Source organism: Mustela nigripes, chromosome 15, assembly GCF_022355385.1.
Source record: "Mustela nigripes isolate SB6536 chromosome 15, MUSNIG.SB6536, whole genome shotgun sequence".
NCBI classification, from domain to species: Eukaryota; Metazoa; Chordata; class Mammalia; order Carnivora; family Mustelidae; genus Mustela; species Mustela nigripes.
In genome coordinates, this window is record NC_081571.1 from 54542032 (window position 1) to 54568234 (window position 26203).

Genomic DNA, 26203 nt, shown 5'->3' on the forward strand with positions numbered 1-26203 from the left:
AAGATAGATGTCCATTCTTTCTTTCTGCCATCTCTCTAAATCCTTTCCTGCCTCATTCCTCTGGTTAACAGCTGTTGCCAGGGTGAGGTCCCTGTGTTGGCTGACTGGTGTGATCGTGTGAATTGCGAGGGGAGGCCTTGCCTTGTCTAGAACCTCTCAGTGAGGATCCCACCTCTCCACAATATCCATTTTAGTTCTAGCTAATCTGATCACTTTCAGTGTTTGGTTGTTGTTTTGTCTTCGTTTCTGAACACAGAAGAAACTTTCTTTCATTAAGTAAAATGTGGACTTTCCCTGATGATATTGCTGGCCTCTAAACTTCCTCAACTATAAATTGCTGATCTCTTGAGCTCCTCTATGTCATAAAGGCCAGGGAGGAAGACTGACTCCCCTGGTTCCCCTTTACTTCTAGACCACTAACTTAAAACTTTCATTCAGTAGCAACACCCCACCCCCCACCCAAGCTAACCCAATCTAAACGCTGCCCCATCTCACTCCCTTCATCTGCTTACCACCCTTCTCCTGCTATTAGGTTCACATCTTTATTTAGGCCATTATCCTAAAGACCTAGCCTCTCATTATTCTGATCTTGCTTCTTTCAAAGTCTATCACATCTCCTTAAATAAAAAAAAATTTTTTTTAGAAGGGGAACAGTGTAACAATTTATTTTTGACATGAAGAAACAGAAGTAGCCATACTAAAACAAAACAAAACAGAACAAAACAAAACAAAACAACTCTACTTATTCTTTCTGGATAATATATTTCTCATGGTTTAAAAATAAAAAGAAAAAATTAAAAAAAAAAACCCCAAAATCACAGAAATCCTTTAAAATAGTTATATTATCAATTCGTAATCCCCTCCCCCCCATTTCTACCCATCTTCCTGGTTTTTCCCCATAGCTAATTAATTTTATTAACTTCTAGTGTATTGTTCCAGTAGTTAATGCACATATAAACAAATGTAAGTATATATTTTCATTTCCCCTTTCCTTACAAGACTGTATACTATATACCCTGTTCTGTAACTTGATTTTTCATGTAACAGTCTCCTCTACATCTTCCCAGATCAGTACACAGAAACTCCATTTTCATCATTATTTCCTCTTTTTGATGGTGCACAGTACATAGTATTTAACCACCCACCTCCTGGATACTTGAATTGTTTACAAATTTTTGTTACTATAAGCAATAGGCTTGCACATTTGCCTTTTTTATTTACTTCACATATGTACGTATATCGCCAGAAATGGGACCCGTTGAAGGGTAGATGTGTTTGCAATTTTGAGAGGCACAATCAAACGGCTTTCTCTATAGGTTTCTAGCATCTGCACTCTGATAAGCAGTGGAGGAGAGTGTGTTTCCCAGCCTTAACAAAATTGGGTATTGTGCTGTAAGTACTTTTGTGTGTATTTTCACCAATTTCAGATATACCTCATGTAAAATTCTCCTGTATGGTCACATTTACTCTACCTTCCACTTCTCTCCCTTCTCACCTCATTGGAACCATCAGGCTCCTAATCTCTTGCAATGTTTTCAGTTTCTTTTGGTTTCATATTCTTATTTTTTTCAGCCCAACCTCCATACACAATCATTTGTCCTGTATTCTCAGTGGCTTAGCCCCTTGGCTTTCTGATGCTCACTGCACTGCCAATTCCCAGCCATTCTAGATCAAATCAAGTTCAAATCACTTGTTCATTTCATGGCACTGGTTCCAGACTTCTCAAAAAAAAAAAAAAACAAAAAAACAAAAAAATCACAGAAATCTTTTAAAATGGTTATATTATCAATTCGTAACTTCAAACTTTACATGGCCCTTTAGTGCCAAAGAGTGATTCTTTCACTAATCTTTAGCTGATTTTCCTTCTTCTTCTCAGGCAACTGTCTCCATTACAACTTCTGACCTATCATCACCATGGTGTTTTTTCTACTTCACTCAGAATGTCAGAAGCTTACAAGGGCCAAGAAATTCCCTGATTCTTCAGGCTAGTTTGAATTGGGTTTCTGCCACTTGGAATAGCTACCATGTGATCATTAAACCAGAAAGTATATACATCACAATCACTTAAAAATATTAAAAGCATACCTGCAGGACAGTGTGGTAGTTCTTCCTTGGGAATGCTAGTCATTCTTTGAAAGTCATCATGACAAGCATTACAGAAATGTGTTGTTCCAAAACAGAAAAAAACAGCCACTGAACAGCAGTAGCGACATTTATATTCCAAAAAGTCTGTGCCATGTTTTGGACACATCTATAACAAAAGAAAATACATAGACACAAGAGTATAGCAAGTCTATTTCAATTACACTTAAGATAGTCATGTATATATAGCTCAGTGATTCATATTTTCTGAGTACACATAACTCTCAAAACTGACTGAAAAACTGGTGATAGATACATGAAAAAATTAATGAATAAATGTGTGGCTTTGTCCAAAGGGTACAGAGAAAGCCCCAAATTCTCATCTCAGATCTATCAGAACCAATCTGATTTAATAAATAAGACAATTTCCTGGTGACTTGTTCCTGGTCAGACAAACTGAATAGTTGATATTTCATTTATCTCTCAGTCTCACAGCTACATTGTGAAGATTTCGAAGATTGGAGTGAGGTAAACCTAAAACTGTGGCTGTAGGTTTAAGAAAATGAACTAAGGAAATTTATTACTTGTTGAAATATGGTGACTATTGCATGGAGGACAAAAATTATAAAATGCAAATACTATCTAAGAGAATAATATCTATGAATTAATTTGGAGAATTATACACTGCTGTATAAACATCAGAAAACACTGGGCAAAAAACCTGCTATTCTATTCCCACAATATTAGTTATATTATTATTTTTGGAAAAAATAGAGGTTTAACATTTCTAAACTATCCTTTCTAATAAAATGTTCTGCCCACCTGAGCCCTGGACACATCAGAACAGGCACCACAAATGAGCTCTCTGGGATCATAATCATCCCCTTGACCAGCCTCAGCATCGCAACGAGCTTCGCCACCAAAATATGCCTATGAAGAGAACACAATTAGATTATAGCAGGAAAAAAGACAACCTTGCTATGGGAGATACAGTATGAGCATAGTGAAAGTAAGATCAAAAGTCTTAGAAAATACTATTATCTATTAAATACTCCCTTGCAATGCCAAGTAGATGCCTGTATAGGTGGATCAGGGTATGAAATAAATCAGCTTTAATTTTGGAATAAACTCATGCTTATAGTAGGAAGTTCAAACACTGTACTGTCAAACCAAAATAACGAGAGAATGTATAATATCCCAAATAAATATCAAGGATAAGATATTAAGTAATGATGAGAAACTGCTTTTTCAGAGCAAAGTTTCAGTAATTTTTCTCATTTTGAAGTAGTAAATGTTTCCTCCTACTGGTCTGATAAATATGCTCAAGGAATTTCTGAATTTTAGGGGTGCCTGGGTGGCTCAGTGGGTTGAGCCTCTGCTTTCAGCTCAGGGTCCTGGGATTGAGCCCTGCATAGGGCTCTCTGCTCAGCAGGGAGCCTGCTGCCCCCACCCCCACCTCTGCCTGCCTCTCTGTTTACTTGTGATCTCTGTCTGTCAAATAAATAAATAAAATCCTAAAAAAAAAAAAAAAAATTCTGAATTTTAACACTGTAGTACAAAAAATATGCCTAAAAAAAATATTAGTACACAATTAGAATCCTGGGGCTAATGGGACAGAAAAAAAATCAATTTTGATCATACAAAAATTTTTAAAAAGGAAAACAAAGGGGTGCCTGGCTGGCTTAGTCAGTACAGCACAGGACTCTGAATCTTGGGGTTTTGAGTTCAAGCCCCATGTTGGGCATAGAGATTACTTAAAAAAAGAAGGGAAGAGAAATTTGGTGATTGCTTAGAAGATTGCTCATATTTATAAAGCTACACTGTATAAAGAACTCAGCAGTATCCAATATACATACTTGATAAATGAAATGATGTTGGTGGATGGTTTATCTGTATTTTCTCTGGACACAAAATAAATGAGGCCAATTATAATTGGGGCAATCTGCATGGACAACTTGTCCCACAGCCATGTCCATACTTGAGGATAAACAAGATGAGTCAATATAAATCTATTATCTGCACCAGAAAAACAGGTCAAAAGACAGGCTCCATTGATAAAGAGGTTATAAATGGTTATCCACCAGCTAAATCTGGCCTCAGAAGTGTTTCATTTGTCCTGAGGTCTACTGTTTATTTTAGCTGTTTCTCTTTTCCAGATTCCCTGCTTAGCTTCCTAGAAATTGGACTGTCATCCCTGTGGTAATGAATTAACTATTAGTCTTGCCTTGAATGTATGTATATTTATCTGCCTTTCCACCTCTTCAGCCTTCCATTCATTAATTGTATTTTCTTTTCGTTACATTGGGAGACTACGTACTTTTCATTTACAGATTGCTTCAATCATTTATTCATTCTCTAACTAACCTAATGTCAAGTACTGGAGAAACAGAAATGAAAACCACTGTCTTTGTTCTCACAGGACTTATCAAGTGATACAGAGACAAGTGAATCAGTAATCATAATGCAAAATACGGAGTTCTACAAAGAAGGTATGCAAGAGATCAACGTCGTGATAGCAGAGTGGAAGTGTGGGGACATTACAGAGCAGGTGAAACGGAAGTGTGATTAGACAGATTTAGCTCTGCATATGAGCATGTCACTTTGGGTGGGTGTCAGGTCAGATAAAATGCAGGGGAGGAGTAGGGAAGAGCATTCCATAAAGAGGAATAGCCTATGCAATGGCATGAGTTTGGGCAATTGTAGGCTGCTCAGTATTTTGTAGTATGGGGCACAAATGGTAGCATTTTGGGAAATGAGACTATAGATGTGGACAGGTGCTACACAGGATCAGAAGCAGAAAAATGACACATCAGACCTGAGGTTGTGAAATATTCATCTACTAGCAGCGATAGAAGTGTAAAGGATGGAATGGAAGGGGTACGGGCTCCACACAATGGGCTGAATAAGAAGGCTACTATAACTACCAAAGAAAATGATTAGGGTTACGGAAGATGTAACAGAAAAAAAGAACTCAGAGAGATTTGTGAGAAATTCAAATGTGTGGAAAGCAGTTAAATATTTTGATCTAAATCTCAAAAATTTTGGAAGAATGGTACAGATGTTTGGCAAAGACGTGGATATACAGGAGCTCAGCAAAGGTAAGGAGGTTATTATTAGGCATGAACACAGTGCTAAGAAACTAAATATGTAATGAGGAGGTGAATGAAAAGGAGTTAAAGACAACCAACCAGAATGGAAGGATATCATGAGTACTATCCCGGAAGCCAAGGAATTTTAATGAGAAAATGGTGAAAAGAGTGAAGTAGGAGACGTTTATTTAAGAATCAAATGGTTTGCCTAGCAGGAGATTACTGATGTCAAGCAGCTTGGGTAGAGCAACAGAGCATGATTTGGAAATAGTATGTAAAGGTAAGAAAAAAAAAAAAAGAGAAAAGAAAAACCCAAACAAATTAAGTAAAAAAAGAATTCAACTTCAAATGTAGTATCAAGCTTTTTGATTTTTAATTTCAGACTTAAGATGTAAGAATTAGATATCATTATACAATTCAGGTCAGAATCTGAATCACATAAGTAATCTCCAGTTCTTAAAAATTCCTAGTTTAATTTATAGCATACCTTTCTGCATTTGTAGCAGACATAATATGCATATCTGTTCATGGCATAGCCAGCTGGGTCATTATAAAATCTCACACCAGGAGTTGTGATAGCTTCACTCTTATGCAAACCTTCATATTCCAATCTCATTAAGGCTTTTCTTCTGACATCCTCATAGAGTTCTTTTATTGGATCAAGCAGGTCTTTTAATACTATATGATTTATTTTGTTCTGAAATTTAAAAAATAAACATTCCTTAGCAAAATCATTTATCTATGAATCCAATAAATATTTAAGTGGGTACCTAAGACTAATAAGCACTATGCCAGGAGATCACCAGAGAGTGAATGTTTTCTCAATAAAATGCCGGTTAGAAATAAATCTGTAAAATCCTCATAAGCCTGTATTTTTCTAAGATCAGGGACAATAGGGGAAAATGGGACATATAGCACGAAAATTCTGTTTCATTAGCTTCATATTTCCTGAATCTGAAATGTTACCTCTGGTTGCCTTAGCTCTTCTGGGAATAAAAGTTTGCCTTGCTGCCACAAATAAGACATACTCCCTCTGTGTGGTTCCTTGGGGCTGGGTAGACGCCAGGTAACAGCAATGAGGAGGTAGTATTTTCTATATGTTCATATATCATTTCCTAAATGTGACCTTTCTTTGTGGCACCACATGAGAAGAGAAAGCAAATTACTACAATCCTATTGATTGTTCCTCCATCTAACTAAGCAATGACTGTGCTGTCTTTCTATGTTAAACCCTTTTATACCAGTCTGCACGTCTGTTGGAAATAGAGAGAGCTTAAGAGAACAAAAAGAAATGAAGAATGAATTGAGAAGGCAAGGTCAATCACAATCTTAAACAAAGGTTTTTTTTTTTTTTTTTTTTTTTTTTTTTAAATTAATCATCACTGGCTTGCCAAAATAAGTGGTCATTTTGCTTACTATCTTTAAAGAGATGTGGCAAAATGTCAATAATTTTTCCTTATTTTACCTAAGATTCTAAAAGAAACTGGTTTTTTCAGGCTTCATCTTTAATGATGAAAACCCAGACTTCATCTTGAATGGCAGGTGTCAGAGTCTACAAGCATCACAGGCTCATACATTTTGGTAGTCATCCGTTGTCATGTTACACAATCTGAACTCTGAAGGGTCTAAAAGTGGTGACAAACCGCCTTTAATGCGTGTTATCTAAATGAATTTTCTGATACAGTATGTTTAACTCCATTTAATCAGCTTTTAATTGACACTCACCATTTTGAAATGCATTATAACAAACAGAGGGATCTTACAATATTCTCTGGCATCACCTGGATGAAAAGGGTAGAAACTGATGGGGGCTGGGAGGAAAAAGTAAACTGGGAAGGACACCAAGAGATGTGGAAGCATTTATTCTAAAAGATGAAGATAAAGATAAAAATAAAAATAGATAGAAAGTAGATAATTTCTGAATCTCTCCATACCTTGCAAATGGGACAAGATATAAATCCAAATGTTATCCTCGGACCAAGCCATCTGTTTTCCAAAACTCGTCGGCAGCACTGTAAGTGGAATACATGACTGCAGTCCAGCTTAAATTAAAAAAAAAAAGAGAGGGATATAAGCAAATGTGATAATGATATGTGCTTGAATAAATGGCAGATTATTCAATGAAGGTGCTAGTTAAAGCAGATAAGAGAAAAATCAAGTTTAGGAAAATGAATTTGCGCCGATTTCTGTTACTCATGAAATATCATTAACTAGGTCTTTAGCTTGTTCCAATTTATTACCACTTGCATATTAATGCCACCTTATAAAGAGTAAGTTAGATTAGGGAGCAATTTAAAATTATTCCCTTCTGTATTTCATAGAAGGAAGGAACTACTGATTTTATTAAAGAGTTAAGATTTATTTTTGGAGACTATTCATTTAAATCATAAGAACTGAAAATATAAACCAGTGGTCAAATTTAAAAAGATATATTTAGCAAACAGTAACTTCAATAATATCATTAATATTATAGATGTAGGCATATACATTATGTATGGATAGGTGTGTACTACTATGTATACACCAATCACACAGTGATACCATTCCATGTTTTAGAAATTAAGAATAGTTACTAGATAATCTAATTGTTTTTTTCCTCCCTATGAACATTTTATATTTTGTTGATTATATAGGCTCACACAAATGACAAAGTAAAGCTGAGCACACAAAATGGAAACAGAACATATAGGGACGGAATCGGCTCCTCAAAACACTGGGAGGCACTAGGGGCACATTTTCCCCCAAGGACGTGAACAGTCCAGGGATCTGTTTATTTCACAGATATACTTCTATTTCCCATGTTAGATTCCAGGCCCACCCGATGCTTTAGAAGCTGAGACAACCTGAATAGCTGGTGCTGCCGAGAGCGCCTCGGTGAAGCAGATCATGCACATGTCATCGGCGTCCTGCTTCAGCGTGGTGGCGCTTTTGTCACAGCCGTGTAGACAGGGCAGACAGTGCTCTTCATTCTTGACACCTCCACATGGATGGCCACAGGGATGCGTCTTACTACAGGCTATCTTAGCATATTCCTATTAGAGATAAATTATAATGGCATAGAAAATATCAAAAAGGCACACACTCTGATAATTATATCAATTATATTAATGTTCTAAGATATTTCCCACAGGAAATACATATTAAGGCTATATAACAATAAAGTTATTTTTATTCTTTTTTTTTTCAAAAAAGATTTTTAAAAAAATTTTTTTATTTAAAAAATAAAAAAATTTTTTAAAAACATGTATTTTTATCCCCAGGGGTATAGGTCTGTGAATCGCCAGGTTTACACACTTCACAGCACTCACCATTGCACATGCCCAATGTCCATAACCCCACCCCCCTTCTCCCAACCCCCCTCCTCCCAGCAACCCTCAGTTTGTTTTGTGAGATTAAGAGTCACTTATGGTTTATCTCCCTCCCAATCCCATCTTGTTTCATTTATTCTTTTCCTACCCCCTTAACCCCCCGTGTTGCATCATCACTTCCTCATATCAAGGAGATCATATGACAGTTGTCTTTCTCTGCTTGACTTATTTCGCTAAGCATGATACCCTCTAGTTCCATCCATGTTGTTGCAAATGGCAAGATTTCATTTCTTTTGATGGCTGCATAGTATTCCATTGTGTATATATACCACCTCTTCTTTATCCATTCATCTGTTGATGGACATCTAGGTTCTTTCCATAGTTTGGCTATTGTGGACATTGCTGCTATAAACATTCGGGTGCACGTGCCCCTTCGGATCACTACGTTTGTATCTTTAGGGTAAATACCCAGTAGTGCAATTGCACTACTATAGGGTAGTTCTATTTTCAACATTTCAACATTTTGAGGAACCTCCATACTGTTTTCCAGAGTGGTTGCACCAGCGTGCATTCCCACCAACAGTGTAGGAGGGTTCCCCTTTCCCCGCATCCTCGCCAGCATCTGTCATTTCCTGACTTGATTTTATTTATATAAAAGAGAGTGAGTGAGCGTGAGAGAGCTCCCAGAAGCATGGGGAGCATTAGGCAGAGAAGGCAGAGGGAGAAGCAAGCTCCCCACTGAGCAAGGAGCCCAACTCAGTGCTCGGATCCCAGGACCCTGGGATCATGATCTGAGCTGAAGGCAGATGCTTAACTGACTGAGCCACCCAGGCATCCCATCACTTTTTTGTTTTAAAATTTTATTTATTTATTTGAGAGAGAGAGAGACAGAGAGAGAAAGCAAGCAGGGGGAGGGGCAAAGGGAGAGGTAGAAGCAGGCTCCCTGCTGAGCAAGGAGCCGATGGGAGGCTCTATCCCACTGAACAGAGGGCAGACACTTCACTCACTGAGCCACCCAGGTGCCCCTATTTTTATTCTTTAACTGAACATAACTTAAGAATTATTAGCAAATTTTTTTAGTGTGTAATTTCTAAATTTTAATTTAAAATTTTCAGTGTGAAATTTTTCTTTTCATGTGATTAAAAAAATTTCACTTCGCATAAAGGGAATGCTGATAAAAAGGGAAATGTAATTTTAATCTATTTACTTTTGTGTGTAGTCATGAAGCAAAGAATTTCTGGATATACAATCTCCCAATCACCACCTATCCCCTCACTAAAATGGGTATAAACAACATACAGGTATCTTTCATTAGCTGAGCCCTATCCAAGTTCTTGCTAACTGAACTGAGGAACTAAAAATATCTGGATGGCATGAAATATGTGTATGGATGTTCAGGACTAAAGAACTCTCAAATATTAGAAGTTGATTGTAGGGAAATAAGTGAATAAAGTAGGTAAGAGGTCAAGGAAATGCAGTCCAGAGATTTTTACCTTTTTCTAGCACAAGAGCAAACATTAAATATTTATTATGGTGATAGTTGATAAACACACACTGTATATTGGGGTTTGAGAAATTTATCTGACCCATTCTCTAGCTCTGATAAAGCATTTAGGTCTTAACATGGGGATTATATTAATTTAGAAAACTGAAGTGATGCTGAGCTGAGCTCTAACTCTTATTTAACATGAAGTAAATACATCATGAGGGAATACATGCTATTCCTTATTGGGACAGCCTGACTATCTAAGCACATACTCACCTGGCAGTCTGCATCAGAACACACACTGCCAACAGCAGATAACTCTGTTCCACTCCTGGAACCACAGAAGCGGCATGCTTCTGAGCTACTTGTGGTTGGCTTGCCTAGGTTCAAGAAGAAAAAGAAAAATCCTCAAGAATAGGTTTTCCACATATTTTAACACAATTAATAGAAAAAACCTACAGGAAAATCAGGTTTGTATCAGTTTGCTATCACTGGGAAACCAGCCGGGCAGTTTTACAGTGGAAGGGTTGTTAAGACGTCCTAATTATAAGGTAACTAAACACAAAAAAAGGAACAAGAAACTAAAGACCTATTAGAAGTCAAACACATAAGAGGTTGAGCAGATAAGGCAAATCCCAGCTCCAAAAGCATAGTTTCAGACAAAACAGAATAATAAATGTTATGCAAGAATATACAGAAGAAAGATAAACCTTTAAGAATTTCTATAATAACAAAATTACAAGGCATAGAAGAAAACCTATTGTTAGAGAATATGAAAGCTGGAAAAAAAGAAGAATTACCATCCAAGGAACTAGTACTGACAGAGCAATATGAAAAGAAAATTAAATATCTGAAACAGAAAGAAGGAACACAAGCCATAAAACAAGAACAGAACAGGAAAAGGACAGGAAGATATGGATGCAGACCAAACTCATTTTAAAACACAGATACCAAAATTCTAAATATAACAGTAATAAATGGAATTCAGCAATATTTACAGGAAAAATAGATTTTTAAAAAGAATAGTTTAACTCATGAATACAAGGATGGTTCAACATTAGAACATTTATTAATGTAATATATGACTCTGATAGACTATAGGAGAAAAAAAAATCAGCCAGGAGAAAAAAAGACCATGCTCTCATAGCATGAAAAATTAATATGAGTGGAGTTATATTTGTTCAGATTTTTACTAACTCCAACATCATAAATTTGTGTCAGTCAGACTATAAAGGTAATGAAAATTAAGAATCTGTAAGATTCAATGTAACTTTAAGCTGAGAATCTCAACCAGATTTACTTTAGTAAACCACGTGTTTTGGGGATAAAATGACTTGCTCGAGTGCACATATCTAGTCAATGACAAAGCAGATTTCCTTACTTGAAGTCTAATGCCTCTCTGCTATAGAACATTGTCCGGAACATGTAACAACAAACAGTGATTAATGATTCCATAGTTATCAGAATATACCCGAAATAATCCACATTAAGTAATTCATAGTAAGTAAAGAACATCTAATTAAATCCTAAGCAGCAGGCATGGTTCAATCCTAAATCCTCTGCTACCTGTGTGCTCTCGGAATTCCACCATCGCCTTCATTGTTTTAGAATCTGCTAGTGCCATCAACCAGAACAATTTGGTTCTACCACAACCTTCATGAAGGTCAACCTTGATAGCTTCTTCTTCTTCTTTGAAGACCTATTGTTTCATCAAAGAAAAGGGAAAAATATTTTATTTTTCACTCTGAAGGAGGAAGTATAAAATTTAATTACTCAATAACAATAATAGCTTTTATTTACTAAGCACTCTAAGGATTTCGGACATTTGCAGTCTTGTCCTGAATCTTGACAATGACCCCATTTTTATAAATGTGGAAACTAAGTCTCAGGTTAGCCGACTGTCTTGATTTACACAGTGATAAATGAGGCGGCGAGGAACTCCACTGAGGCTCTGACTGCAAAGTCCCTTTCTTCCCATCACAGCAAGCCTCCTTCCCACATTTATTTTAAAATTTACTGAATGTATCCTATGCTCCAGAAACTGCTCTGCGTGTACAGACAGAAGCCGGCACCTGTCTTTGATGAGTCTTGGTTCGCCGATGAAGATGAAGGAATCTGTCACAGTCAGTGCACAGATTTCCACATACGTTGCACAAGATGATAGCTGCAGTTTCTCCATCATCATGGTTGTCACACATAGGCTGAAACAAGGCATTTTCACATGTCATATTACATTTGCAAGAACGTCCCAGATGCTCATACAAATGGAATGTAATTTATTCACAACAATAACGTTATTGTTCTGAAGTCTATTAGGAAAATTTAGAATCTGAACATTAAACAGAATTATGGCAAGTGTACTCAAGTACAAAAGCCCTTAATTCAATAATTAATGTGCTGAACAGTTTCAATGATTAATAAAATAAGCATGTATACTTTGATTAATAAGTTAAGCAACTTTCTTACCCCATGTTCAAACATTCTGTATGCTAAATGAATAAATGATTCATTTTGAAACTTGAACCTTAGTGAGAAAATGTTGGAAGGGCCTCTATAAAGTCTTCCCTCCCAGTGCACCTAGGGATACCTATCAAACTACTTTAAGTACTGTGTATTTGTGAATAAATGAGATGTCATGGTGCCTCACTTACTGCTCTTATTTCCTTCTTACCATAAGACTGATAAAGCTCTTTTATATAATTAAAGCCTCTAACACGCTATGAAGAGGGGACCCTAAGTGAAACAGACTTGTGAGATGACCATGGGCAATGTGCCACAATTTTCTGCTAAGTGTGGAATTTGGACTTGCAGATTCTTTTTTCAAATTTTTAAATTTTTTTAAAATGCTAAGCTAGAGCTTACTTATAAAGAAAAACAAGATACATTTTTATAAACAATTCTGTTCTTACCATTTGTTTTTGCTGTCCATCCTTTCCCATCCATCTCCCCGAAGAGAGACGATCTACATGGTCCTGATCCAGCACGCACAGTGAAGCTAGAGCAAGCCAGAGCTATTAAAAGGAAAGGCTGTCACAATACTGAATTTTCAGAAAAGACTTGTAAAGTATTGACTGTTTGACACATTGTAATAGCTCAATAAATGCTAGCTGAATTTGAAAATACATGGATACCCACTGGCACTCAGGTACCAGGCACACGTGCTCACTGCTGTATGAGCCATAGGCACAGTAGGCACTCAAATATTTACTGACTGCTGCTGGATGAACCATTCTGGTTTTTACCTGACATATAATATTATCCTTTATTGGTCTACTAAGGAAGCAACGTATCAATAAATGAATTTACATATTCAATATTTACTGTACCGATGCTTCTTGCAAATCTTCCCATCTAAGTGGCATCTGCCTGAGGCACTATGTTCCAAGCAAGGTGGCACGATGACTTTCATTTTACACAGTCCCAGGAGTGGGTGGGTACATATTAAATCCTTCTGGATAAGAGCAGCTCCTTAGAAGTCTCTGTATACCCCTAAATGCCTAGCACTATCCTTGATATACTTTGTCAGAAGTAAATGTCTAGCAAACTTTTGAAAATAGCCCTCAAAAACAGTTTAAAACTTTCTGGGGCTTAACGGGTGAGCTTCAGTTTTTCACGGAAGGATATATTTCTGAACTGAAAACTGAATAGAACTGAAATAATGAAAAGGAGTTATTTAAGAAGTGCGTATGAGTGTCACCAGACATGAAGAGGAAGACAAGGAACAATAGAAAAAGGAGAAACAGAAGCATGAAGTGTGCAAGGAGAAATGGGGGTGCAGAAGGAAAGCATGCGCGTGCGTGGTGCTAGAACTCTGCTGTTCAAGGAACTGCTTCACAGGTCCACTCACCAGCAGCACGGCATCAAGCAGCTTTTCCTGCCCCAGAGAAAGACAGTCTGTCTTCCTTTCCAGACTTCAGAAGATTAAATCAAGCAATTTCTGTTAGTGTTTACTTCTTCCTAATGCTGCCACACATCCCTGCTTCAAGGAAACCCCTAATCTCTCTTGGATGTACATGGGACATGAAATTTGGTAGGTCAAAGTGACTACAGATGTCTCACCTGAAGAATGCAATCCTACTCACTAGCTAAGAAAGTCTGCCTCACCTTGTCCAGGGCTTACACTTTTTGCTTTTTAAAAAGTAAGGTCTGTAAATCCAATAGGTAGGCTTTGCTTTAGAATAATTAGGCCATACCAAACGAGTAAGGGAGGGCCTTGTCTTTGAAGGAGCTTCAGTCTATCTGAGCATAAGGCTGACACTGAGTTTACTGTGTAAGCTCCAGTAAAGACATTACTAGAAAGACAACATAGCCTTTTCTAACCAGATGATCCTTAGCCTCCCCCAAAATAACAAAAACGAAATAAAGAACACATAACAGTGAGCGTTTATAACCACTAATTCAAAAAAGCCTGTCACACTTTTTCAGTAAACACAGTTTTTGGTAAAAAATTGGATTAAGCTGATTTATTCATTTAAGTTTGTTCAAACTAATTACTGCAATGATAAAGACCACATAAAAAGAAACTCCTACCCTAGTTGTTGCAATACATCTCACTGGAGATCTAAATTCTTCCTCCATCTTGGTCAAGGCAATGATGGTTTCTGCAATGGCATTTTTTGTCACTCGGGACCATGCTTCAGACAGATGACCCTATTGAGAAAGAGAGAATAATAAATAACCAGACATGTATAATAGTAATATTAAATTCTCTTCTCTTAGATAAAACTCATCAAAAGGAAAGACTTGTTAGTGCAACTTTTAAAAAAAATTTTATTTATTTATTTGAGAGAGAGAGGGAAAGAGAGGGAGAGAGTGCCAGAGAGAGAGTGCATGAGTTGGGGGAAGAGCAGAGGGAGAGGGAGAAGAAGAAAGAAGACTCCCTGTTGAGTGAGGAGCCTGCTGTGGGGCTCAATCTCATGACCCTGAGATCATGACTTGAGCTGGAAATCAAGATTGGACGATCAACCGACTGAGCTACCACATGTCCCTGTGAGTGCAGCTTTAGATTCAGGGGCATACTTCTGAAATAAAAATCCTTCACAACTCTATGAAAAATTCAACTTCTAATCACTATTTTAATGATTGGAAAGTAAATAAAAAATCAGGTTCTCATTCTCTTTTTCTATAGAGCTCAAGAGTATTTTCTCTTACATTTAGATAAAAACATAACAGAAGCATTGAAGTATCGGGGCCTGGGTGGCTCAGTTAGTTAAGCCACTGCCTTCGGTTCAGGTAATGATCCTGGAGTCCAGGGATTGAGTCCTGCATCGAGGACTGCATTGGGCTCCAAGCTCTGCAGGGAGTCTGCTTCTCCCTCTGACCTTCACCCCTTTCATGCTCTCTTTCACTCTCTCTCCCAAAATAAATAAATAAAATCTTTAAAAAACAAAGTAGTACTAAAGTATCTATGCTCCAGAAATTCTGATTATGAAGACTTGTTATTGAACACAAAATATATAGATAAGTGAATTGCTTTTAGATGAACACTAGAACTGGTGAGCATAAATGGGTTCAAATAAAAAGAAAAAAAACCTCTTTTATTTATTTATTTACAAAGATTTTATTTATTTACTTATTTGAGAGACAGAGCAAGAGAACAAGCAGGGGGAGCATAAGGAGAGGGAGAAGCAGGCTCCCCACTGAGCAGAGAGCCTGAAGCAGGGCTTGATCCCAGGACCCTGAGATCATGACCGGAGCCGAAGACAAGTCACTTAACCGACTAAGCCACCCAGGTGACCCTACAACTAATAACTTGGTTTTTGCTGAACATAAACACCTGTCTACCATAGAGTTTAGGTGTTCCTAAATATTATTCCTTGGTATTTTCATCCAGTGAACATGCTGTGAAAGACTTATTGAAAAGTGAGAAAGTTATCCATTTTTCCAATTGAGGAAACGTCTTTGCTGTTGGGAAGTGACAGAACTTTCTATATCCCGAGAATATCCTCTCTTGTCTCCCATCCATTTGCTATCAATCTTTTTTTTTTTTTTTTTAATATTTTATTTATTTATTTGACAGAGAGAAATCACAAGTAGATGGAGAGACAGGCAGAGAGAGAGAGAGGGAAGCAGGCTCTCTGCCGAGCAGAGAGCCCGATGCGGGACCTGATCCCAGGACCCTGAGATCATGACCTAGGCCGAAGGCAGTGGCTTAACCCACTGAGCTACCCAGGCGCCCCCATTTGCTATCAATCTCTTAAGAGGCAGTTCCACTTCCTCTTCCTCCAAGATGTTTTGTCTAATCTCTCTCTCAGAAGCCCACATTTCCACAGCACCTTGCCCTCATGAGCCTGAAAATATAATGGAATGTGAGGAAACTAGCATTGTGGAGCAACCAATAAGAGCCCGGTACTTTGAGAAGTAATTCCCTTTTCTCCACACTCCCAGATCTCGCCGAAAAGAACATCTAACAACAATGACAGAGAATGTTAATAAAGAAGAGCAAAAGGTTTATAAACCAGGAGAACTAAAGAAAAGGAGAAACTTTTGTTTTTCCTTTAGGGTTTTGATTTGTCAGGCTCAAAAAAGGTATATTTCATTTTTCAAGTTTTTAAGTCTTAGAAGACTAATATAACAATTTGCAAGTAAGTTAACTGGAAAGCTTGAAATGAACAGTTTTCCCAAAGGACAAATTAATCACTGGCTGAAAAGACAGACGGCACGATAGTTAACCTACTAAACAGAGGCTTTAAGTAAAGCAAAATAACACCAATGTACTTCTGCTATTAAGGTAGCAGAATAAACTCCTTCTTTTAATCAGATTTTGACTATACTTCAATGACAAAATGATCAGGAGGATGGGAACTCACTGCTGCCATATCCTTGATAAGTTTAATGATGATCTCTGAGATTTGGGTAGGAGTTGAGCCCTTCATCCACCAATGACTTTCACCTCGACGGACATAACTACAAAGAAAAGTCAGCATTTGCAAACCAACCAGTGACAGTTACAGATAAATATGATGAAAACTGCTATATTTCAGCATGCATTTTAATTTTTTAAATGATTCAAACAACTAAAGAATTTTAAAAGGAAATTAATCAAAGTATCACCCGTAAGATATTCAACTTCAACCCTGAGAGTAGCTATTCTGATACATGTTCCCTTCCATGTATTTGTATATTATTTTTGTAGCCTGCATCTTCTAGAACAGAGCTGTTCAAAGCATATTCACAGACCACGAACTATTTGTTACCAATCCACATAGAGAGAGATATTAAGAGCTTGCACCAGAATATGTCAACTATATCACTGAGTATACTACTCTTTATTTCAGCTGACTTTTTTTTTTCTTTCGTAAAACTATCTAGATGAAGAAAACAACACACTGATTTATATTCTGGTACTACTTAATATCATGGACTGGCTCTTTGACTAGACTGTTCTGGATGTCTAATCTTCTGCTGTTATACGCAATTCTGTAACAAACTTCCTTGCATATATTTTTGTACACATGTATAAACATCTAGAAGTAGAACTGGTAGGTCAAAGGATAGGCATATTTTAAATACAGTGATATGTTATTAAACTGACATCCAAAAAGGCTGTAGTAATCTACATTAGATGCCATAAAAAATGCCTATTTCTTCATAATGCTGCCAAGACAAAGATATTGTCCTACTGTTTTAATCTACATATCTCTGATTCCCAGTTAAGTATCTTTTCTTTTGTCTACTGGCATTTGTAATTTTTCTTCTTGGAACTAACTCTCTTGTCATATATTTTTCTATCAGTTGTTTGTCTTTTCTCATTAATTTATAGTAATTTTTTAAATATTATGATTAATAATTTATTCTCTACTATATAGGTGTTAAATATTTTCAGGTCAGTTTATATTTTAAAAACATTTTCATATAATTAGCCTTCATTTTTATGTAGCCAAATCTGAGAATTTTTCCTCTGTGACATTTGTATTCTGTGTTTTAAGGAGGTCTTCCTGGATTGAAGATTACAAAAATAATCTTCTTTAATTTGTCCTAGTAGATTTTTAAAGGAAATATACATAAAGCTTTAGTTGATCTCAAGTTTACTTTTGGATATGGTGTGAGATAGGGGCCTACAATATTTTTTCTACATGAGAAGTATTCCAACATTATATTCAACATACAAACATACCTTCCTCTCCCCATTAACTTGAAGCTACACCTTGGTTATATACAGCATTCTCTTTTATACATGCATTAGTTGTTTATGGCTTCTATTTGGTAAACAAGCAAACAAGGTGGAATTTGAAATCCTGTTTTAATTCTCCAAATAGGATTTACTATTTTACTACTAAAGCAGATGTAATGACCAACCTGGAATTGAAAATCATTGGAAGAGTAACTGTGGTAACACCTTTGCCCACAGTGGTACCAGCTGTTCCTGTGATGGTAGTTCCTTTGGCTTTTAGCTGTACTGTGAGTGCTTTGGCAATGCATCCCAGAAACATGTCCAAGATACCTAGCTTATTCCAATCTCCTTTTTCGGTTGAGTGAATGATATCACTGATATCTGCTGGGGGAAGGGATTTTACTCCTATGATGCTGGCCAGACGATTAGGGGTCACCTCAGGCAACACTCGTCTTAGTAAGGAGGTTACCTGATAAGAAAAAAGGAAAGAATTCATCTTAAAGACTGTTGTTCTAAAGTTCTCATTTTTAAAAATGAGCCTAGCGGGTGTTCTAGGACTCCAAAAGCTTTCAGAAGGACAAAAATATGATTTAAACACTATTTTAATTTCTGAAGTGGTAATTACCCCTCCAGGGCAGCAAGAAAAAAACATGTCTTTATTTGGTCAGGAATAAAGAAACATTACACATCTCATGGTAACAAGACAATTAGTAGAGCAACAGCACAGTAGTAAAACAGAACATATTTTGTTCTTCCATATTCTCAATACAATGAGTCAAAAATAAAAACCATGGAGTAAAAATGCAATTCAAAAAATCAAGTAACAAAAAATAAAGATCAACAGTTAAGACTCTAAGGTGATTCTCTTTGATAATGTAATTTTTAAGTGTTTTGAGGAACAAGTAAGCCAAAAGGTAGGTGGAATGACCAGTCACCTGTCTCTGGACTCGAGGAGAGGCCGTATGGAGCAGTGAAAAGAGATCCTGGAGTAGAGTTAGTTGCTGAGCCAGATACTGGCGGCCCACGTTAGAGCCACTCAGGGCTAAGACCATAGAGAGCAGCTCAAAGCAGTAAGCATCAGAGGAGGCATCTTCATCATTGGGCTGAGAATTGGCATTTTCTTTGCTTGATATAGCATGTTCCCATTCTTCGCGAACTCTGGTGGCTTCCATGCGAATAGCCTGGACGATGTGAGCACACACCTATTTAAAGACAACATAAAGGATATGTAAAAACCTACTTGCAAATCTGATGTACTACTTCTAGTAAAAAAAAAAAAAAAAGACAAGAATATTAGTTGATAGTCAATTTAATTATTTCTCCCCATTAATTTCCATCATACCATCTTAATTCATCTTATAAACAATTAAGAAAATCTAGCAGATTTCTAGGAGAAATTCTAGCAGAATAAAAATCTTAACATTTAAATCAGCTACTATGTAGAAACTATTTATATACAAGTTGCCAATACCCCTGCCTGTGGTTTAAGACATCAAACAAAAGCAAATTACCATAATTTATCACTTCTAAGCCATATTTCCTTCCAGATATCATTAGCATTTCTATTCATAATGTGTTTTATAATTGATGGCATTCATAATGTAACTGGCAGCAAACTTCCTTTTTTTAGTGATACATGAAATACAGCACATTTTATAACTGGTAGAATCTAAGATTCAATGATACATTGTTAAAAAGACAAAGCACAAATAAATTTATTGATTTAACAAGTTGAAAGTTAAAATGATGGGCTAATTTAAAACCAGTGTTTTATTTGACTTCTGAAGGGCTGATTATTATGTTATCTAGGTACTTCATTATATGAACAATCTAGCACTACCCCACCTCTTTATAATTAAAAATATTAACACTGATTTAGTTAACACTATAATTGCTCAGGAAAAAAAAATCAACTGACACAAAAGAACAGTGGGAAAAGGAACACAGAAAATGCAAATGAACTTTGATATATCTGGATATTTGACACCAAAATAAAACAATCTACCTGAAAATGAGAAATAACAAATAGTAGTAAGGTAAGAAAGTTAACATTCATAACAAAATCTTTAAAGTGATGCAGGTATGCCTATACACTCCTTCGTCTCTAGAAAAAGGCAGATACAGTCCACAAGACCTATAAGAGTCAGCAAAGAAAAGCTTCCATAAATTTTGGAAAATACTTTACACCCTAAAAACAAAAGCTGATGAAGACAATGAAATGACTATTTACCAACCTGTTTTTGTAAATTAGTCAGCTTACTCCTGCTGAATATGATTCCAACCATATGTTCTTTCAGGTCAGCATCTGATGTTGCCTTTACACACAAAAAGGGAAGAAAAAAAAACCCCACCAGGTTCTTTGAATAAAATTTGTGTATTTGATCTTAAAGTATCTTGAGAATTAACTATGCAGGTATTTTTTATAAGGTGAATTTATTTTAAACTGAGTCTGTAACACTAAGACAAAGGGTAAGGTTTGAAGAAACCACTATTGGCTAACAATGACTCCAAGAAAAAAAGAAAAATTTCTGAATTTAAGAAATCCAGAGAAGCATACTACTTTTTCATGAACTTCTTTAATCTGTCAATTTGATTCACTTTAATTACATCTATTTCTAAATTGTGAGGATCCTACATTTAGTTATTAGAACAACTCTGAAAATGATACTTGGTTAAAAGGGAAATATCCTAACAAAACTCTATGATAATGGTATTCTTAGAGTAGGCTAATCTACTGCTAACAGGAGTCAAAGAAACATATCATAAGAAGAGAAATAAAGGCTGGCGTTTTATAATGCTTATTATGTGAATGGTACTCTCCTAAGGTTCAGATACACAGCCATATAGTTATCACACACACAAATACTCTTATTTAATCTTCAGAACAAGCCCATAAGGTAAATTTGATGTTTGATTTTACAGGTAAGGAAAGTAACACAAAGCTTCTCTTCTTTTTTTTTTTTTTTTTAAAGATTTTATTTTTTTATTTGACAGAGAGAAATCACAAGTAGATGGAGAGGCAGGCAGAGAGAGAGAGAGAGGGAAGCAGGCTCCCTGCTGAGCAGAGAGCCCGATGCGGGACTCGATCCCAGTACCCCGAGATCATGACCTGAGCCGAAGGCAGCGACTCAACCCACTGAGCCACCCAGGCGCCCCAAAGCTTCTCTTCTAAGAATAAAAAATGACTCTCAGTTTCACTTTCTTAGGACAGAGAAAGCTACAAGAGCATGCAATGCCAACCTTAACGAAAAAGAGCTGATCATCTACAAAACCATATAATTTTGATGCCTATCAGAAAAATGAAGTTTGCAACCAGGTAAACTAAAACCCAAATAGACAAGTACATATACAGGTGGACACTTCAAAATTTTCTCTGCACTTGAAAGTATAAGTAAATGAACAAAGGATAATCAGTAAAGCTCCTGAAGACTTGAACAAAACTATGAACCAAATTGAACAGATAATTATAGAGCCTCCTCACAAAACAAAAACAGAGTTCGACTTCTTTTCAAGTGCATGTGGATATTCGCTAAAATATGTGAGTCAGAATTCAAATCTTAACAATTTTAAAAGACCTGAAATTATACAAAGTATATTCTTTGACCTCAGTGAATTATACTAGAAATTAGTAACAGAAAGCTATTTGAAAAATCCCCAAATATTTAGAAACTAAACAAGAAACTTCTAAATTATCCAGGGGTTAAGGAAGAAATCAAAATGGAAATAAAAAAAAAATATTCTGAACTAATGAAAAGAGAACGAACATATAATCAACACACCAAAATTTGTAACACTCGACTAAAGCAGTGCTTAAAAGAAAACTGTACCACTACTTATAAAAAAAGATTTCAAGTCTTTGAAACTAGAAAAAGAACAAATCAAACACAAAGCGGATGGAAAGAAGTAATAAAAGAAGACACATCACTACAGATTCTATTGATATTAAAAGAATAATAAGGGTATATTATTAACAACTTACACCAAACAATTTAGCAACTTAGATGAAATGAGAAAATACTTGAAGCACAAAACTATCAAAGTTCAGTCAAGAAGAACAGATAACTGCATTAGCCTTGTATCTGTTAAAGAAAGCACACTGGTAGAATAATTCTCTTGCTAGTTGAAACGCTAGCTAGATTATACATTAACAAATGAGAATTTTTTATAGTTACTTTATCTTCTTATTTTAAAAGTTCTTTCAGAATTTTCTTAAATAGCTTTGAGATATACAATGGAGTATTACTCAGCAATCAGAAAGGATGAATAGCCACCATTTGCACTGACATATATGGAACTCAAGGGGATTATGCTAAGTGAAATAAATTAGGCAGAGAAAGACAATTATCATATGGTTTCACTTACATGTGGAACATAAGGAATAGCATGGAGGACATTAGAAGGAAGGGAAAAATGAAGAGGGGGAAATCAGAGGGGGAGACGAACCAGGAGAGACTATGGACTCCAGGAAACAAACTGAGGATTTCAGAGTGGAGTGGGGTGGAGAGACGGGTTAGTCCCCTCATGGGTATTAAGGAGGGCACTTATTACATGGAGAACTGGGTGTTATACGCAAATAATGAATCATGGAATGCTAAAAAAAAACGAATGATGTGGGGTGCCTGTGGGTAGTAACTGAGTGTCTGCCTTCGGCTTGGTCATGACCCCAAGGTCCTGGGATCGGGCCCCGCATCAGGCTCCCTGTTTAGCGGGAAGCCTGCTTCTCCCTCTCCCAGTCCCACAGCTTGTATTCCCTCTCTCACTTGCTCTCTCCGTCAAATAAATAAAATCTTAAAAAAACAAAACAAAAAACTAATGATGTACTATACGGTGACCAACATAATTAAAAAAATAGCTTTGAGATATAGTTAACATACTATTCAGTCATTTAAAATATATAATTCAGTATTGTATTAAAATATACAATACTATTCAGTCATTTAAAATATACAAATATACAATTCCTGGGTGGCTCAGTGGGTTAAAGCCTCTGCCTTCGGCTCAGGTCATGATCCCAGGGTCCCGAGATCGAGCTCTGCATTGGGCTCTCTGCTCAGCAGGGAGCCTGCTTGCCTTCCTCTCTCTCTCTGCCTGCCTCTTTGCCTACTTGTGATCTCTGTCAAATAAATAAATAAAATCTAAAAAAAAAAATACAATTCAATGGTTTACAGTATATTCAAATATATGTGCAACTATCACCACAGTTAATTTTAGAGCATTTTCATCACTCCAAAAAAGAAACACTATACCTTTTAGTTATCACTCCCCTAGTTCATTAGCTTCCTTTTATTTTTATTTTATTTTATTTTTTTAAAGATTTTATTTATTTATTTGACAGAGAGAAATTACAAGTACACTGAGAGGCAGGCAGAGAGAGAGAGAGAGAGAGAAGGAAGCAGGCTCCTTGCTGAGCAGAGAGCCCGATGCGGGACTCGATCCCAGGACCCTGAGATCATGACCTGAGCCGAAGGCAGCGGCTTAACCCACTGAGCCACCCAGGCGCCCCCATTAGCTTCCTTTTATTAAAGAAAAATACACTGACATATCTACTAACATATAGCAATATATGAATTATCTTAATGCATAAAAAGAAAAATATTTAAGAATATCCATTTGAGGGGCAACTGCGTGGCTCAGTCATTAAGTGTCTGACTTTGGCTCAGGTCGTGATCCCAGGGTTTGGGATTGAGCCCCATATTAGGCTCTCTGCTCCACAGGAAGCCTGCTTCTCCCTCTCCTGCTCCCTCTGCTTGTGTTCCCTCTCTCGCTGTGTCTCTCTGTCAACTAAGTAAATAAAAATCTTAAAAAAAAAAAGAATACCATTTGATAAAAACTCTCAGAAAACTAGGAATAGAAAAAAACATCTTCAATCTGACTAGCGCATTTACAAAATATCTACAGCTAACATCACACTTAATGGTGAAAGACTGAATGTTTCCTATTAAGATCGAGAAAAGGCAAAGATGTCTGATGTCACCACTTGGTATTGAAGGCCATAGCTATTACACTACACAAGAAAAGAAATTTAAGGCATATGGGCTGGGAAGGAAGTAAAACCAACTTTCTTTGCAGACAATATGATTATCTATGAAGAAAATCCTAAAAAGTCTACAAAAAAAAAACCCTTCTAGAACTAAGAAGTGAATTTAAGAAGATCACAATTATATTTTTACATACTAGAAATGAACTGAAAAGTGAAATACCATTTGCATTAAATCATTAAAAACTATTATTTACAGATTATTGTTAATATTAATATAATTATTTAGGGATTAAGATGTGTATAAGACCTGTACAATGAACTACAAAACATTGCTGACAAAAATTAAAGAAGATCTAGATAAATGGGGAAATATATCATGTTCACAGATAGGAACACTCAATATTACTAAGATGTCAATTCTCCCCAAATCACTTAGCAATTTGGTACAGTTACAATCAATATTTCAGGTTTTTTTTTTTTTTTTTTTAAGAAGAGGAAAAGACAAACTGGTTCTAAGCTTTATATGAAAACATAAAGGGCCTAGAATAGCCAAAATAACTTAAAAAAGAACCAGGTTGGAATCTGATCTCATGATTTCCATAAGCTGCAGTAATCAAGACACTCTGATGTTGGTGTAAGAATATACATATAGATCAATGGAAAGAGTGAAGAATACAGAAACAGACCTACATATTTATGGTGAATTTATTATTGATAAAGGATAATTTTTTTCAACAAATGGTGATGGAACAACTGGCTATCTACACGCAAAAATAAATGAAATTCTGGGGCATCTGGGTGGCTTAGTAGTTTTAACATCTGCCTTTGGCTCAGGTCATAATCTCAAGGGTTCCGAGACAGAGCCCTGCAGTAGGCTACCTGCTCAGCAGGGAGTCTGCTTCTCCCTCTGCCTTTCATCTTACTCGTGCTTTCCCTCTTTAATAAATAAAATCTAAAAAAAATCCACCATCCTAATAGAATAAAGAGATTAAAAAAATAAATAAATGAAACTCAACTCTGACCTCACACTATAAAGAAAAATTAACTTAAAATGTATATGGCTATAAACAAAAGAATTAAAATTTTATTCCTGTTAGAAGAAAATCTTTGTGACATTAAATTTTAGGTAAGATTAAAAAATCGCAAGTCATTTAGAAAAAAACAGACTGGATTATACTTCCTCAAGATCAAAAACTTCTGTTCCCCAAAAACAAACAAAAAACCCCAAAACACTTCTGTCCCTGAAAGATAAAACACAGAGTAGGAGAAAATATCTGAAAACGCATATTGGCTAAGGGGTCTTTTTAATATATATATATATATATATATATATATATATATATATAAATAAAATCTTTCAACCTAATATAAAAAAATAGGGGTAAAAAATTTGAACAGATACTTCACTAAATAAAGTGATGGAAAATAAGCACATGAAAATTTACTCAACATTACTAATCATCAGAGAAATCCATATTAAAACCATAATGAGATACTGCTACATACCTACCACAATGGCCAACATTAAAAAGAGTGACAATCCTTATAAAAAATAAAAAATTAAAAAAAAAAAAAAGTAATAGAAAAAAAAAAGAGTGACAATCCTAAGTGCTTTTGAGAGAATGTGGAGCAACTGGAAATCTCATACACTGCTGGTAAAAATGCAAATTGGTTCAATCACTTTGGAAAGAGTTCAGCAGTTTCTTACAAAGTTAAACATACACTTATCATACAACCCAGCAATTCTACTCACAGGTATTTACCCAAGAAAAATGAAAACATACCCATACAAAAATCAGTTTTATTTATTAATAGCCAACAAAGAAACAACATAAATATCCATCAAAAGGTCAAAGAATAAACAAATTATGGTAAATCCATAAAATGGAACACTTCTCAGCAACCAAAAGAAACAACTACTGATACGTGTTCCTACATGGATGAATCTCAATATCATTATACCAAAAGAAAGAAACCATAAGAAAAGGTTACATTCTATCTGGTTCCATTTATATGACATCTGGGGAAAGGCAACACTCCAGGAGCAGAAACAGTTCAGTGGTTGCCAGGATCTAGGCATGAGGTGAGAGGACTGACTGCAAAGCACCCAGAGGGACATTTTATGAGTGATGATTTTACTACTGC

General features: G+C 36.1%; 1 protein-coding gene across 7 annotated transcripts in view; it reads right to left on the reverse strand.

Annotated features, from left to right (window-relative positions):
• MYCBP2 (MYC binding protein 2) overlaps window positions 1-26203 on the reverse strand; it is a 272910-nt gene that overhangs the window by 3908 nt on the left and 242799 nt on the right. For all 7 annotated transcript variants that reach the window (XM_059377903.1, XM_059377906.1, XM_059377905.1 and 4 more), the window contains 14 exons: window positions 20313-20393; window positions 19014-19280; window positions 18264-18547; window positions 16775-16871; window positions 14496-14615; window positions 12875-12976; window positions 12038-12166; window positions 11532-11664; window positions 10242-10345; window positions 8015-8203; window positions 7106-7213; window positions 5659-5868; window positions 2905-3012; window positions 2086-2251 (listed from right to left, as the gene is read on the reverse strand). In XM_059377903.1, the coding sequence (XP_059233886.1) occupies window positions 2086-2251; window positions 2905-3012; window positions 5659-5868; window positions 7106-7213; window positions 8015-8203; window positions 10242-10345; window positions 11532-11664; window positions 12038-12166; window positions 12875-12976; window positions 14496-14615; window positions 16775-16871; window positions 18264-18547; window positions 19014-19280; window positions 20313-20393 (2098 nt within the window). The remainder of the gene's footprint in view (window positions 1-2085; window positions 2252-2904; window positions 3013-5658; window positions 5869-7105; window positions 7214-8014; window positions 8204-10241; window positions 10346-11531; window positions 11665-12037; window positions 12167-12874; window positions 12977-14495; window positions 14616-16774; window positions 16872-18263; window positions 18548-19013; window positions 19281-20312; window positions 20394-26203) is intronic.